At 40.5% G+C, this 17,980-nt stretch overlaps 1 protein-coding gene across 3 annotated transcripts in view; it reads right to left on the bottom strand.

Annotated features, from left to right (window-relative positions):
• ctnnd2a (catenin (cadherin-associated protein), delta 2a) overlaps positions 1-17,980 on the bottom strand; it is a 267,403-nt gene that overhangs the window by 123,746 nt on the left and 125,677 nt on the right. For all 3 annotated transcript variants that reach the window (XM_051940357.1, XM_051940356.1, XM_022201208.2), the window contains 6 exons: positions 15,027-15,199; positions 9,409-9,463; positions 8,567-8,780; positions 7,716-7,833; positions 6,427-6,559; positions 1,970-2,143 (listed from right to left, as the gene is read on the bottom strand). In XM_051940357.1, the coding sequence (XP_051796317.1) occupies positions 1,970-2,143; positions 6,427-6,559; positions 7,716-7,833; positions 8,567-8,780; positions 9,409-9,463; positions 15,027-15,199 (867 nt within the window). The remainder of the gene's footprint in view (positions 1-1,969; positions 2,144-6,426; positions 6,560-7,715; positions 7,834-8,566; positions 8,781-9,408; positions 9,464-15,026; positions 15,200-17,980) is intronic.

Raw genomic sequence — 17,980 nt, 5'->3', positions numbered from 1 at the left:
GAAATGTGCTTCAAAAGCTATGCTCTACGCTTAAAGGCAATTCTCATTCCTTTCAAGTGAGTCAAACTGATCAACTCAAACGCTGGTCTAGGGTGGCATATTTATTGCCATGATTCTGACCCAAATGCTAATGATAGCTATTAAGGCTAGGCTGGTTAATGACATCGAGGGAGCTGTGAACGTGGCGTGACCGACTTGGGTGTTTTCATGTGGGTATGATACCGTAATGGGATTAACATGGCGTACCTAAACCCACATTGAGATAAGCTCAATGAGGCCCTATTAAAATACACTGCTGGCAACAATGGAGTTACGGAGGGAGCTGGTGACAATGACAGTGTCTGACTGTGTGAGTTTGATAGAAAATGTGCCCAAGTGTGCTTCATTGCCAATTAAAAACTAATGCATTCACAATTTGGAAGTGACAAAAGATTTGATGATGGCTCTTTCTATACTTCTTATTTATTCACTATTATGTATTTTCTCCATTTCATTCTGGTTGGGTCCAGTTGTTAGAAATAGGACCCATCACACAGCACAAAAATGGAGCCTTTACTGAAACAGAAAGGATTCACCTGGTGGAAAAGAATACTGTGCTACTGAGTGTTGCTATATGCATACATATGCTGTGTATACCTAATAATAAGTAAGGTAGCATCACTTAACACAAGGGGAATGTTTACTTGGTGACTGATTAACAACATGATGTCCAGTGATTTACCTTTAGAGGATAAATCTTTTAATTTAATCTACTTACTGTTAATTTGCTCACTACTACATCTACAGAAAGTGTAAATAACTACACATTTGTACTGCTCTCATGCAGCTACACATGTACTGAACTTCCTGAATCTACACGTTTACAGATACAAGTGCACCTTGTATATCATTTCTTAATATTTGCACTACTTTAATCCATTATTTCTTGTATGTACTCTGCAATATGCAATATCCAAAAGTGCAACTTCACTTACATTGCTGTTTTTATTGTTTGGAATAGATCTAAGAAAAAGCTATCCCTCTGCTTTTTTCTTCATATATTTTTTTTTCTACAAGATTTTTTACCTTTCATATTTGCACACATCTTTTCTGTACTTTTAAAATTTTGGATTTTCTGAATGCACTGACAGGATTGCTGCTTAATTTCGTTATACACTGTGCAATGACAATACAGGAATTCTATTCGTCTATTCTGTTGTATCCACACACAAGCTCCAGCTTTTAAAACTGAATTAAGGCAGATTCATGTTAGACATTCTCCAAAATTCATACTCTTTTTCTACCTGTAGTGTCTTCAGTAAAACAAAAGTGTGTCTTTGCTCCATTTAATAAAAAAAGCCCTCAAATGCAAGGTTTTAAATTTTGAAATATTGAGGTGCTGTAAGAAAAAAATACATATGCAGTTTATTGGTGCAAAAACACTGTAGACTATAAAACAAAAAGCATGTAAAGTGAAAAACAAAATGTTAAAACTGCACTGGATAGCTGTAAGAACACACAAGTGTACATTTTAGGCTTCAGCGGTCTTGCTCATTTTGATGGATGAACTGCTGAACTGAAATGTTGATCGCTGCTTGGCTTTGCTTGTGGTGGAAAGTTGGAAAAAGAAAAACTTTTAGGTGTTGACCAGTAAAACTGTGCTTGTGAATATCCTGAGGAAGCAGACTACGTGGTGGTGCAGAGTGTCATTCAAAATCAAAACCAAGGAGAAGTAGATCACTGCAGTCTGTAATCGTGATTCTTCGGAAAATTGAAGTGTATATACTTACCAGGACATAAATTCCAGAAACCAAGCATGGAGAGAGGTGGCAGAGGCCATTGTTGGGAAATTTACTGATTTCCATATACTTCCTTTTAGTACTGCATAAACAGGTAGCACAGGACATTACTGCATGTCCGCAAAGCCACCTTTTAAATATCAGGCAGGCATCTTATCTAGCTAATTAAACAAATACAATGAGTGTTTTACCAGTGTTGTTGCGGTAGGGGCCTGTGTCCGGCCCCTGGCTCTGGCTGAGGCTCCTCATGGGGCCCTTGCTGTGGTAGACGCGCTCTTCATAGATGGGATCTATGTGGTGTTCTGGGGATCCCAAGGGCCGCAGGGGCTCTTGACTGTGCTGACTGCTGTAGGAGCCACGAGAGCCTGGAGAAAAGAAAGAGGAAGAAAAAAAAAGACGTGAGGAGGACAGTGAAACAAAGGATGAAAAATGAGACGAGGCACAGGAGGTAAGGGTGATACAGAGGAATGGAAGAAGCGGATTTTAAGGAGGAAAGGAAATATTTCAGGGAAAAAGATATGGTACAGTTGCAGAGAGTAAAACAAGACACACAAAAGATGTAAACGGAGGGAAAATAAAGAAATACCAACAGATTCATGTAGATGAGAGACACAAGAAAAGAAAATGTGTTAGTGTGGAGATGTTGCGTAAAGGATGGTAATGACTGATGACAAAAAAGACAACTACAAGAAAACAGCACTCACTCAGCAAAACCAGGCCCATGTGATTGCTTTGTTTTTAGACCTGTCCATTTTCATCCTGCACCTTTGTTTTTTGATGTAGAGTGGCCAGTTAAGGTGTAGGTGGTGTGTCTGTGTGTGTGGCTGTACGACTGTTAGCAAGAGAAATGAGTTGGAGTTGCAGCAAATCAGAAGTTAAAAAAAGGACAGAAAAATAGAGACATACACAGTGACAAATGAGATAGGAAGAACAGACAGAGATTGAGAGAGACAGGAAAAAAAAGAGAATGACGCCTCTGTATTTCTTTTTTTTAATCTCCATGGAACACATTGCCTTTCGTCAGCTATAAAATAATGAGATGCAGTGTCCCCCCCGCTTGCTCTGTGTTTGGCAGGAATCCCACAGACACAGGGCAAGGAAGACATTGACAGCAGGCATTTGTTCATTACACAGCAGAACAAATGTAAGGCTGGGGCCTCCCTCTGAAAACACAGTGGCTAAAATTAAAATTAGGCTGGGGTAGAAAACGGGGAGACTGGGCGAATACGAAGCCAAGTGGAGGGCTTAGGTGACATGGCAGAAGATGAAATAGGAAGACGCGCACATAATCATATAACACAGACTTAGAAAGCTATGAGTGACTGGGAGAAAGCGAGATGGTTCAGTGGAGCTAGCGTCGTATCATATCGTATTAGTTCTCAGTGGATTTCAAGTCGTGCGCCAAGGATTTTCCAGGGGATAAAGGGGCAGCGCTTCAGGATCCAAACCTCTATGTGTATCCACCATCAACTTGACACAGTGAAAACCCCTCAACCTGTCAGATCATATCAGAAATCAATGCATATGTACCACTAAGGTGGCACTTTGCCATCTTAGATGGCACTATCATCTTAGTAGGATCACGTAGCTTGTAGCTGTTCTACTGTTACAGCTACAGTCGCAGCATTATTTTGGTTTTTGGTTTGTTTTAGCTGTCTGACAAAACAGACAAGCCAAATAGAGCATGTTAAAGATGAATCACTGTGAACACTCAAACAGAAATACACTGCAGTGATTATACTAAATCTTTCCTACTAAACACAACAAAATGGTAGAAGCAGCCTGGAGTATAAACAAGAGAATTCCTACACTTTCAGCACTGAACTCTGGCAAATGATAAACCATTTTTTGCCCCATTCTACCTGTCTTGAGTATCATTGTGGCAATGAGGCTATTGTGTTTTATGCTTTTCAGCAGCGTGGTTAACTGACTGGCCTGTTAACCTCCCCAAGCCAACTAAAAGTAGACTCCATCCCTTCACACTCTACTAGCCAGCAGTAGCCAGATAGAGAACTCAAACAGAAAGGCAGAGATGAAGTCAGAATAAGGGAGCAGCAAATAAAGGTAAAGAAGATGGATAGAAATTGAGAAAATAACAGAAATTGAGAAAGAGAGTGTCTGGACATCACAACACCCACTGACCTCAGCTGAAATTAAGTGAATCTAGAGACAAATATACAGAGGAGGGAAAACAGCAGGAAAGAGACAGACATGGTCAGAATATGCATGAAAGAGTGCTAATTAGAGTCGTGGACACACCCATTAACGGCATGACTCATCCTAGCTCTTCCTCTTCCCCCCATGCCTTTCCTCTTTGAAGTCTTGGTGAGTCGGTTTTATTTCGTTATTCATTTATTTTTTTTTTGCCTCACAAGGGCCCACTCGTGGAAGTACTGACCTCTTTCTTTCAAAGGGAAGGAGGACTTTAAGGAAAGAAGATAGAATGATACAAGGAGAGAGAAAGAGGAAGATTCCCTCCCATGATGTTTCATTCAGTAAAATACTTAAAAAGGATAACAGCATGTAAAAACCAACTCTGGGCACTTGATGCCTCAAAGTCCTGTTTGTGTAGTTAAAATGAAGGCAAACTAAATGTTACGTAGTCTCGCAGTCAGTAGATGAGTTTAAAAAAAGAAGATATTACCTTCTTTAGCTCTTTTATAAGTGACTGTGGTGCTAAAGGTGTCAACCTAAGATCTGAAATTAAAAATGTTCATATATTTACGACTCTATGGGCCACATAATCCAAGATTGAAGATGGACATATGTTTAATATCAAAAAGATAATTGCTATGCCTCAAGCTCCAATGTTGACCAGCAGTTTGCGTCCATGCCAATGAAGCTCCGTCACTAAATAATAGCTTTTTTTAATTGATAACTAATAACTAATTATATATAACTAATTATCTGTGTTTGGTAAAAGATCTTAGTCATTCATTTCCTTTAGCTGCACGTCACGCTGCTGGGCCACCATGGCAATATTTACACACTGCACTGTATCACTCAGGCCCTTGAAACAAGAAGCACAGACAGGAAATTTCTTTTTTTAGGTAATTTCTGTGTTTCACGCAGCTTAACTCCACTGTAGAGTAGGTGCTGTAGAGCTGTTAAGTACCTCTCCAAACATGCTACTCAGATGAACTGGTACTGTGCTTTTTCCAGAAGGATGTCACCCAGTGGGAACGAGCAATTCTCTGGCTAACTGTATCTGCAAATAATTCTTGACTGGTAGGATTTTGGAATATGGTGATTAGCAGAAATTACAGGTCAAGGTAAATATGCCTCATTTCCAGGATTAGTTCCTTTTAAATTGTTGAGATAAAATCAACCCCAGCATGGTGGCCCCAGCACATGAAATCAAATTCAGATAATCAAATGGCTCAGGTCTGCTAATTACAGTGACAATCTCTTCCCCATTGCGACTCGCTCCTGCACAGTGGTTTCTTTTCTACTTCATTGAAAGTCTTCGGGAGAAGTGAAACCCCAGGCGTTGGTTCAAGATCACAGTAATGCCCTCGGGGTAAAGCATGAAGGTCATGTTCTCCATCAATACAGCTCTAAGTTTATAAGACTGATCAATTAAACTTACTCCAGGGCTTCAAAACACTGCTGCCTGGTTTAATCAATAATAATCTAGTTTATATTTTACATTTCATCTCTGTTACATGAAAGAAAAAACTGTGGAAATCTATAGTCCATCTGCAAAGGAAGCTGCAACAAAGTCACCAACAAGGCCCATTCACATGAACACAAAAATGATTGTGATCTTTATCGTACTTAAATCACAGCTGCAATTAACTCAGAGCCAAGCAGAAGATGCAAATGAAGAAGAAGTCAATAATTTCTTCATTAATTTCCAAAATTTTTAAAACTTCTGTGAGCACAAATACCCAACCTGAAATAAAATTGTACATGTCACAACTGTGAACCATAGACAGCTGTTCTAACACATTATCATTTAGGGGCTGACATTCAGCCAACTTAATTTTGAAGAGTCTGGAGAGAAAGCCATTAACAAGTCCATGCAACTTCAGGAGCAAATAAAAGTCTCCGTTAGCCTGAGGGCTGTCAGTACCAAGGCCAGTGTCATTCTGCTCCTGGGCATAGTTAATAGATCTTATTTGAAGACAGAGTTATGAATGAGAGTCCTTTTAATCTTCTTAAAGCCGATTCCTGTCTGGTAGTTAAAGCGGATCGGTTCATAAACAGTTCATAATTCACAGATCTAGCTGCTGAAAAGCTAGTCCATTCATTTGGAAGTACTTTGTAAAGGGCAGCCTCAAAGACCCTGACTCTGCTTTTGAAATACGTACAACTGCTGCGACAGAGTAGACAACCCCAAGATGCCGACCACAACGCTCATACAAAGACGGGCCATTTCAATAGAGCTAAATGCAGCACTTGACATTTCTTAGAATGGCAGTAAGATGCAATGATGTGTAACAATTAGACTACAAATTCTCCTTTGACACAAAAGGCAACATCAACAACAGAAACAAACGCTCACAGATATACTGATACGGCGGAAAATTTCTGAATATCCCTTTTACTACTCACAGTGCAGTCGTTAAAAGAAGAGCTGCATATTTGTTTTAGCTATATTTTTGTCCAACTACAAGTAAGACTGCAGGAATGCGTGAACTCCCACCTGCTAGACTTCCAGGCCTTTGCAGTGTAGCAGTAGCGTACAGCTCGTGGGAGATCTTGTACTGATCAGAAGCGTGATGAGCCGCCAGTCGTTTGGGAGACAGAGTGGCATAGCTCCCTATGCCCGAACTCATCTGCAAAAAAAACCACCAACAAGAGTGTCGTTGTTTTGTTCTTCCAAACGCTGTAAATAAGCTCAGGGAATGAACACGGTGACGTTTATACACAACGGTTCTTGCTGTGTGCTGGCAGCCAAATATGACAAACATGGCTGATGTTTTGATTTGGGTGCTTCAGATACAAAGTGTCTGTACCTGCACTGTTTGCCAAATTAGTTTTGTGACTATATCCAAATGAGAAATTTTGGAAATGAGCTTACAAATGGAAAGTGGCACTATGTGTGAACCATGTCCAAAACACTTATAGTTGAGAATGCAATTTAAGCTGAGAACACCCAATCAAAAAAAAAAAAAAGCAGTAAACAAAGCTAAAATATCATAACTAACAAAACATGAGATATTATCTAGAATCTCAAAAATATAGCTTTTTTGAAGAACACTGATTTCTGTTTTTCTTTTCATCTTAACCAACTGTTGTCATGATTAAAGACCTAACAAAGTGTACTATACTATAATCCTTAATATACATTCATAAATGCATGCAATGAATGCTACAACCATCAAATACACATCTGTTCACAAAATACTAATACTCCGCATTACTACTGTAAATACTGCACTTTGAAATATAATCTGTATTCTGTTGTGTCTCAAAGTAAATACTGTCAAATCATCCTCTAAATCTACTGTTTGAACAAAAGCTTGCTCTGTCATGAAAACCACACTGCAAAATGTGTAATCTGTGTGTCATAATAATAATAATAATGTTCACTAAACATGCAGAATAAACACACAATTAGTCAATAAAAACATCAAGTCAGGACATAGGTGATAGAGATATTCCTATAATAAAACATGCACATTTGAAGAGGGGAGATAGTTCTTGTGCAGTGGAAACAGACATTCAAATAAAATGTATTTACATGCATAAGTATGAGACATGATTCAGTTAATAAATAGCTTTTATATTGATTTCACTTTGAGGAACAGAGTTAATATTCCATTAACTCTAGCGCCGTCGTGGTGGCATTCATTAAAATGTTTTATAACCAGTAATATTTTTTAATGGAGTTTAAATGTATGCTTTGCATAAAAAGCTTCACATTTTCTGACTCTATTATGACAGAATACATTTCCTTCCTACATGGATCCACATTGCAATTTTCTGTACCTGGTGAAGAGGGGACGATGATGAACTGGCCCCTCCCCCTGCCGCTGTCGAGTTGGGTGGTGATGCCACCCTCAGGGGAGACCCGCCCCCTCCTGCTGTTGTCACAGCAACTGTGGTGCTGCAAGACAAATAGATGAAGCAACATTAAAAAAAGAAATCAAATGACTCATTCCACTTCATATAAAAATAGTCGTATGCTTACTCTTTCATGTATGCTATATGGCTTTGGAAGAAATTATTAGACTGTGTTCCTTTCCTTTAAAGTTGTTGGTTGAGTCATACTGAGTTTTCTTCTAAAGATTCAAACGGAGAGCTGGTTTCCCAAGATATCCGTCTTCCTGTCGTCTCACACTTTTCTTCTTGTAGTCATTGTGGACTGATTTAGTCTGGATTATCTTTTCGATACATATATGCATAAAAATGTTTCTTGTCCTCTAGTGTCAATTTTGACATTTTTACAGTTTCAGTTCATCATATTTTGAAGCAGAATAATTGCAAGTAATGGAATATCAAAAAAAAGTCCTGTCTTTTAGAAGATGCTATAATTACTTACCCATGATGATAAAATTCAAACAAAATGTTCATTGTTGAACACCTGTTGTGTAGACTTGGTAAAGAAACAACAGGTGGTCTAATAATTATTTCTAAAGAAGCATATGTAGATTTTATATTCACTGAATGCTGGCATAGATTAGAAGATATAAACGGGCAAGAACAAGGCAATTTGTTTCTATTGTTTTAAATTCTGTTGTACTCAGCCCTCAATTATTATATTTTTCTCAATGCATCTGTAAAACCTGCGAATTAAACTGCATAGATCAGGATCAATATCAGTGTCCCAGGCTCTCTACCTGTATGATTTGGCCAGCCGATTAGCAGGAGACTGTTTGCTGGGAGAAGAGGAGGAGGAAGAGGAGGGCAGGCGCTGAGTGGTGGAGTACCCCGGAGTGTCGGAGGCTGATCCCAGGCGCTGGAGTTTACTGGGAGAGCCGGACCCTGAGCCTCCTCCAGACAAAGGGGAGCTGACACGCTGGGCGGGCAGGGTGGAGCTGGAATAGTAGATACCTACAGCAGAGGAGAAAGGAACATTCAGTAAACATGGAGAAGCAGAGAAATGAATGAGTAGTGGTGGGACTGATCAAAGTGCAAAAGCCTGAGAGGAACAGGGAAATATGTGCAAAGGAGGTTAAGAAAAGCACACAATTTTGACAGTTACATCAAAATACAAGGTTTGACTGAGACGATATTTAGGGGATAGATATGCTACAGATACCTGTGTAAAATGTACATATTGTATAGGAAAGATTTTGAATGTGATAGACTGGAAACATAGTGAAAAACCTCAGAGAGCAAGCTGCATAAAACAAATAAAACACACTAAATGCAGTACTATAAATGTATAATCCACAACCTTGACACAAACCAATGATGCTCCAGAGACTAGAGGCAATGCAGCTTGTATATATAAAAAAAAATCAGCATAGTGAGAAAATAATACAGAGTGCAGGCTGCAGGGAAACATTCTTCTAATCACACGTTCGTTTTTCAGTTGTCAGACATGTCTCCAAATGTCATCTCTGCAGAGATGAACAGTGCTTCACGCTATGTCACATTAATGTATTATACAGGAAATTGAGCTCCAAGAGGAAAAAAAAAAAAAAAAAGAAGAACAAAAAGAGAGGTGAGAGCTTACCTGACCCTGCCCCAGTTTGTGATTGTTGCTGCTGGGCTGCACGACTAGATGTCACCTGAAGGGATACAGGGGAAGACAGAGCAAGTGAGAGAAGAACAGCCATGACAGGTTAGAATAGATTGGTAGAGCTGCTGATTAGTGGACGGAGACGGAGAAGTAGGGATGATGGGGGAGAGAGAGAGAGAGAGAGAGAGAGAGAGAGAGAGAGACGCAGAGTAAAGAAAAATGTGATAAAAGAGAATAAAGAGTAGTGGCCATCAAAAACTTTTATGCACAATGAGTTCAGTCAAGCCTTTGAGGAGTCTCAAATGAACCTAGAGGAGCTGGTAATGAAATCCCCACAGAAAACAGAGGGGTGATTCAAACAGACTCATAGGAGCAGACCATGAAGTCCTCTGAGCTCAGCTGACTGAAATCATTTCTCAAACCCTTGTTGCACCACCTCCTCAAAGTAGGGGAAAGAATTACATACTCCGTAGTATATTCATGACCTAATATCTATCATCTGCTCTCAAATAAGCCCCAATATTCACAAATAATAGATAAAATAACTGAATCTGTGTTAAAATCAGTTACATTTGAAGTGTAAGACAAAGCTGTTGGCTGGTACTCACACTGATTTGGTGTGGTGAAGCAATCTATGATACAGCGTAAGTCAGCAGTCTTGTCCTCATTTGAGTCATATTTGAACAAAAACAGTGGAAAGAAATGCAAATTTTAACTCACCCACGGCCCTGCTACCTACAGCTATGACTGCAATATGCAGTGAATTCCTTCCAGACAAAAAAGTTGTGTGCCACTGTGTGAGTCAAAGGCAGAGCATGAGAAGCCTTTCTAGCACATATCACATTCTAGTCTATCCAAATATATTCTCCTTATTCCTTATTCTCCAGAGACAGTAGGGGGGAGCATATGTCAGAGCTCCGCTGAGCCTCATATCTCCTTATGGTGATGCTTGAGCTGTAAAGGTGATTCAAATACATTACTAGCCTGACATGGCTGCAGTTGTGGAAGGCTACATTATGCAAGTACACAGTCACTGAGTCACCTTGGAACTTTGTCATTACTGCATATACAGTAGCTAAACTTAGTAACACTCAAAATGTCTGTTTCATAGAATTAAGGAAGGTATGTTCACATATGTATACATTAATATCTCTGCAGAGGGCAAGAAAACATGGATTGTCTTCATTAAATCAGAATACATATTTGAATACCTATCACGACATGTGCACTCTGTGCCCTTATTTTATGGCAAAACAAACTAAAACACGTGTATGCATGAAAAAAAACACAACACTGATCTTTTGCAACTGTTTCCAGGTGTGAATATTTGCAGCTGTACAATTGTGCAGAAGCACCTTGCTCAGCAAACCGTCCCAAGATAAATATAGCGGCATGCACAGGCACCCAATCCCCCATTATGTTTCCAGTGGCCGTCTGTGGGTATATTTCCTGCGTTGCGATGAGCCAGAGTTTGTCTGCTGAAGACAGGCCTGTGGCTCCAGCACTGCTTTGTTTGGAGAGGGGTCATGGAAACTGATTTATCTCTAGCTGAGTGGATTAGCAGTGTCTTTCGAAAAAAATCCTGACATACAGTTTATGGAAACAAACAGGCAGACAAGCACAGCAGGGACACTGATGAGGACTGAAGGAATGGAAAATGGGTAAAATAAGGAGATGGTGCTTACATACACCTTTTTTGCAAGTCCTTGTCTCAGCAGTATTCTGAGACAGCATGCCTTCCTACATTACATTGTTGTGCATACCGGTATGTGGAAGTCCTCACAAAAGAGTACAGTATAACATTTGACCTTGAGTTTCTACCTCCACCCTGATCTCCACAAAGGAGAAGTAATTCCTAATTGAAGCAGTACCTTAACCTGAGTCATCTACAAAGAACAGAAGGAATTTTACTTTCAAACCAACATGCAACTGTGTGATAAATTTACTGGGTGAATCATCTGTATAGTCAAAATCTGGGCATGAAGACAGAGGTCAGAAATACTAAGGTAACAGTGACTGGCTAAAATTGAGATCTTACAGTGGCACTGTGAAAGAAACAAACAACATTTCTGGTTCTCCTTTTTCAAACATCAATGACTGCTATTTATTTTTCTACAGTATGCCTTAAGGTGTGAACATGTGGACAACTTCAGTCTCCTCAGGACTCTCGAAGGTAACGTCAAGTGTTCAATATATTACGACAAGTTCCATAAACAAGTCACTATTCATACATCAAGCCATCCCAAACAACCAACAGTATTTATGTCTTCTATGGTAAAGAGGCAAGAATCTTTTTCGTGTTTTCTCTGGAGGAAACCTGGTGCCATGAACACTTAGTACCATGCTCTAACCAAACATGTAACTCATGTCTTGATAATTGATCATTTGTGTAGTGTATGTCTATATACAAATGACATGGGCTCATGCATTTAACTGCAGCAGTATCCAGAATTATACCACGGTGCCTTTTATGCATCTTAAAAAACCTTACGGATAGCCAAGGCTACAGCTTACTGAGGAGTACTGCAATTAGCTGCAGGCTTTAAAAAGAAAGCTTGAGTTTTTAAGTGTAAAGGAAACCTACAGGAAGCGCATATGAAAAAATGCTTTATGTATACAAGATCACTTGATCTGTTTATTTGGATAGAGGGTTACTTGGGACCGGATTATTAAAAGTGTCTATAAACAGCCAGAGAGCCTGATCTTAATCAGGATATGAGCCAATATGCAGAGCACTGTAAAATCGTCTCCATAAGTCCCCTGTGTTAATTTAGTGGGTTATGAAGCCGAGTGGGAGATAAAGCTGATGAGATGAAGGCCACTGAGCTGAGTTTAAGAATCCTGTTAATGTTCCTTGTTTGTGTTTAATGCTAGATGTGCTACAACAATCAAAATGCAAAGTCAGACACATAGGCTACTGAATGAATGAATGAATGAATGAATGAATGAATGAATGAATGAATGAATACATACATAGCTGGGTGTTGCAGCCCGGTCTCACGGGGATTCGTGAAACTGTCACGTCAGTTTTTGTTTCGGTTTCGTGCGCACCAACACGATGTCGTCATGTTTTTCGTGCCGCTCACCACGAGCGAAACCCGCTGTGGTAATCACATCTGAAAGTGGTTTATACCGGCGGATTCGTGACGATTTAAGCTGTCCATCGGCGTTTGCGGCCGCCACTGCGGCCGCCAGACATCCAGCCGCTACCGCTGCCGCGGCCACGGCGGCGGCCGCAAACGCCGATGGACAGCTTAGATCGTCATGAATCCGCCGAATTTGCATAGGAATTTAAAGAATGTCCGGCGGCCGCAAACGCCGATGGACAGCTTAGATCGTCATGAATCCGCCGGTATAAACCACTTTCAGATGTGATTACCACAGCGGGTTTCGCTCGTGGTGAGCGGCACGAAAAACATGACGACATCGTGTTGGTGCGCACGAAACCGAAACAAAAACTGACGTGACAGTTTCACGAATCCCCGTGAGACCGTGTTGGGGTGAGTAAACACATTAGTGGAAGATGATTTGTTGGCTGAGTTGACTAACAGATACCAAGCTTGGCAAATTCTGCAAGGCAGGAGAATTTTTTTCTATCCAACTCTGTCATCTTGCAGTGCAGCTTCTTTTTCCCTCAAGTAAAACACTGGAATGTTTGAGGTGCCATGTATCCATGCATTATTAAAGCATGGCCTCTCAGGGTTATAAATATCCTACAAAAGAGCAGCAACATGCTAGCCCCTTCACTTTCTGTCTCGCTCTCCTTGAGAAAGTCACTTATGCAAACTTTAAATGCATCCACATACACACATGGGCGAGGGAGTGCATGTAAAAATTGCCCCCATATCCATATGCACTCCCAACTGCACAAGCATGCAAACACATGGACACACACATGCACGTACTGCACATGCATGCAAGCTGCACCTGCCTATCTTGCAGCACTGGCATGCATAAAGCTATTCATGAGCAACAAGCCCTGTTGACAGCACTAGCCCCATTACTCTGACAAGCCAAAAACATCAGAGGAGAAGCACTCACACACACACACACACACTCACATGGACAGAGATGGTGAGCAGAGAGGACAGGGAAGGAAGATGGGAGGGAGGAGAAAGAGGACAGGAACACTGCAGAAAGAATGAACGTTCTTTTTTTCCTTATCTGTCCATCCATCTATATCCCTGTCTATCAGTTTTTCTTCCTGTCTTTTCCTCCTGTATTTCTTATTTATTAAGGAAGGCATCTACTAAGCTTTATCTGAAACCAGGTCTGAAATGTGTTTCGGTGTGACTGTAGGGGGGAGAAATGAATAAATGTGTTTACAAAGACAGATACCACCTCCTTCACCTTTCTCTTCCAAAAGACACATGCACGAAAGCAAACAAAAGCACAGATATGCATGTGCACACTTCTTCACACATGTCAAATGAGAAACTAACACAAGAAAACAAACATCCTTTCACTCTCGAAATGAAAACCTCACTGGAGGTACACGTGCGAGTACGTGCACAGACACATGAAAGATATTCACAGTGAGGTGCGATCCTTGTTAAATAATTACCTGGTTTATATTTATTGATCTAAAACATTTCCTCTCGGTTTCCATTCATAATCATCTATCACAAATGGAACATTTGTCCCAGACAGTGGCAATATCTTTTAATGAAGCACTGCAGCTGCTCACTGATTAAGCAGATGTGTGGGTGTCTGTTTGAAAGTACAGTGCGTGTGTGTGGAAGCATGTGTGTTTGCAGTATGGGTATTACCACTGATATGTCGAGGACATGAAAATTGGAAATAATTGGCTTCTGTAGGCTGTAAAGTAATTTGGTGGGTTTTCTACCTATCAGCACACTGCTGTGATTAATATGTGACTTTGTATCGAGTTTTATTTCTCAAGCTCTTACAAACAAGAAGTGTGCTGAGATTCATCTGTGTGTATTTGATTGTCTCTTCATTTTGGTGGTGAGCATCTGATTTCTTGTCTTCTTTTGGATTGCTTAAAAAGCCCGTTGTAGTGACTGGACTAAATCTCTTTAGCGGGACAAATGAAAAATTGGGATTCTATATAAATATGCAAAGAAACGTATATATATATATATATATATATATATATATATATATATATATATATATGACGTATATATAAATCCATATTCGGTGAGAGCACTGAGAGTCAGAGTTACATGTAGCTGTAGAAGCGCTATGCAAGATAGTGCATGGAAAAAAAAGGCAGGAGAGGAAAAAGAAGGGAGATGTTCGCTCAGTCTGTGAAAGAAAATAGACCAACAAGGAATCTTGAAACCATCCTACACCGCATAATTTAGCACTACGGGAGACCTTACAAGTTTGCATGAGTAAATACGTACAATGCTGCTCAACTTATAAACAGTGTAGAACTCACTTCAAGTCAGTAACCTTTCTGGTCAAAAATCCTCTCATGCCAGTAACTAATATTTTCTGGCCATCAGCTAGCTACAAAGTGAAAGTTTCAAAGAACCCACGCTCAAGTTTATGCAACTGGCCGGCGGTAGAATTTTTGTCTGACGCTTTAATCCTCATCAGCACTGGCATCCTCATTATCGTCTGCATGCAGCAGAATTTCCTACCTGGTTGTAGCTGTGCACGGCTCCTCCAACCTGCCCGCTACGCTGAGGAGTTGCTGCAGAGATGCTGTCGCTAAGGGCGAGGGTCTGGTTGCTATGGTAGCTGGCAGAGTACTGGAGCGAAGCCTCCGGGGTGGAGTTGAGCTGCAAGGAACTCTGGGAAAGAAGAGCTGGTCCTACCAATTGAGACAGGAGTAGTGTGTGGTTGGGTTGGAAGGGGAGGAGGGGGAAGGTTGAGTTGAGTTTGTGTGAGAGAGACGGAGTGAGAGTGAGAGAGATTAAGAGTGAGAAAGAGAGGGGGTGTGAAGGGGAGAGATTGAGAGGCGAAGAGTGAAATGGGGAAGAGAGAGAGAGAGAGAGAGAGAGAGAGAGCGAGAGAGAACAGCAATTTAGAGCAGATAGTGCAGCAGTGCAGCACTCCGTGAGTTGGAGATGGCATACATAATTTATTAGCAGAGGAAGGGAGAAACAGAGGAACAGAGAGAATAGGAGGAGGAGGAGGAGCAGGGAGATAGAGAGGACGGGAGGAGGGCTGGAAAGAAGAAAGTTGTAATGGATGGAACACCTAACAACTTAAACGATACCTCCCCAAACATGTTAATTTCTACCTGTTACCGTCGGCTCAAACAAAACCTCACTTGACCCCTGCCTAAGATAAATAAGGACGGCCTATTCGGGATGAATTATTAAACATTATTTAATTCCTGTAGTCGTTCAGTGAGCTTTGTAGGACAAATACCCATATGGTCTAATCCACATTCAATACACTTTAATATCCGAAGCACCAGTAAAGTATGAGCATAGAGAACTGTATGAGCTATATCTGCAACACAAACACACACACACACACACACACACACACACACACACACACACACACACACACACACACACACACACACACACACACACACACACACACACACACGACAGTCTCACTCCGTTTCAGAGCAGCATTTCCTCTACCACCTGATGCAATCGCTGCTGTGCCATCAAATAATAATCCCGTCTCTCTGATTCTCATGCTGTACACATGAAGCTCATATCGATCGCGAATAAGAACATCATAAGGCAGTTTTTAAGATGGACTATCCTCTAAACTGTGTATGGAGTGATGCGGTGAACCGAGAGGAACTGTTACAAACCACTCAGTAATCAGCGGCGTGTGTGTAAGTGATTATACGCATCTGTATGTGTGGTTGGGTTTTATTGAAGAATAGTTAGGTCTGTGACCTGTTCACAGACTGCTGTATGAATATTTTATTAATTTTCTATTTTTACTCTCTCTCCAGCTCTCTGAATACAAATTTCGAGTACATAACAAGTGTGGTATTACATTTCACAGATTAAGGATTCCTAAGTAGAATCTCTTTCTATTTCTTACTTTCTCAATTTCAAATGGCTAAATATCATGAATACGTCCTTACAAAGTCCATGATAACTGTATCCCCATGAGCTCACTGACTTTTTTTCACTCTAAAAAACAATGGCCCCTTATTATTCCTCTCCCATATCTATTTACTTGCACTCTCCATCTCTCTCCTCGTCTTCCCCCAGAATCCTTTCCTCCCTGTGAGTCTGTGTGCTGTGAACCAAGATCAACTCCTCTGCTTCTCGCCTTCACAAAAGACTTGTCTTTTCTCATCTCGATTCATCCCTTGCTTTTTATGAATTATTAAACAGCACTTTGTGTTACGCAGACTGAGTGGGAGCTCCCAAACTCATCATTGCTCTGCCTTGGTGTTTGTTACATTGTGTGTGCTGTGTGACAAAAAATGGTTTTATGTTTATTTCTGTGCTCGTACATGCGATGCGAAGTGCGTTGGTGCCGGATGGTGTGAAGATTGCAAAGTTATCGGGTTGGTCGGTGGTGAAATAGTTAATATGTGTGAATGAGTTCATGTGTTTTTCCTTGTGTGACAGAAAGCGTGTACATGTGCAATATGTGTGTGCTAATTGTGTGAGTATGTGTGAGAAAAACACAGTCAGTTGTAGGGCTTAAGTCCTTTCATGTCTTTGCTAAGTCCCTAAGAGTCTCTGTTCTGGGATGGAAAATATGAATATTTCAGAATCTCAGTGGAATTATGAGCATTATATTCTAAGTCTATGAAATATGTACACTTGCACATCTGACATACAATGAAAGGTTATAGATTTCTAAGAACACTGACTTTCAGGTAGCAAGATAGGCTAAATCCCAAAGGTTTGAAAGGTAATTTTTTAAAACATTTTTTTGGAGTCTGTGTGTCTCTGTACATTTATATACGTGTCATGCTGCTCTGCGTTGACATCTAAACAACTACTATATTAGCTCAAAGCAAAAAGGCTAGTGCAGCCTCTCAGTGAAGACAGTGACATGTCACTATAGTATAAATTTACTGCTTAGGTATTTGCAGTGCTGCCTTTTGGGGAAATCACACTCACAAACACACGCACACCCACACACTGAAGGCTATGCTGAATTTATCTCGACCAACACATTGTGGAGCTTTTGTAGAAGCCCATTCGCAAAATGGGAAAAACAGCCGGGTGTGGAACAAGAGTGCTCACAATGAGAGTGCCATCTATTTGGACAGGAGTGACTCAGGCACTTCCTAGAAGCAAGATAACAATCTAATTATCTGACATGTCTTCCACACGGTTCAGCGTGTGCTTGAAAAGGCAATCTCTTTCTTATGAATGCAAACCAACAACAGCAACTGAGGTAAATATTCTAAGACCAGCTTTCTCTGGTTTGTCCTGTCCAGCTTTATGCTATCATACATAACTGTGTGTGTGTGCACGCATGCAGAAAATTACATAGGTGCTCCATACCAGCTGGGTTCTTTTCTATTCACATCAGAAATTACATGCTTAGTGTTAAACATGTATGTCCTCATGTAAAAATGCTCTGAGCATCCAGCACAATATGAGTTCTTAAAATGCCATCCATTACAGCAATATCAAATATCAAAAAG

Source organism: Acanthochromis polyacanthus, chromosome 20, assembly GCF_021347895.1.
Source record: "Acanthochromis polyacanthus isolate Apoly-LR-REF ecotype Palm Island chromosome 20, KAUST_Apoly_ChrSc, whole genome shotgun sequence".
Taxonomy (NCBI): Eukaryota; Metazoa; Chordata; class Actinopteri; family Pomacentridae; genus Acanthochromis; species Acanthochromis polyacanthus.
This window is presented reverse-complemented; position numbering and strand designations above follow the sequence as displayed.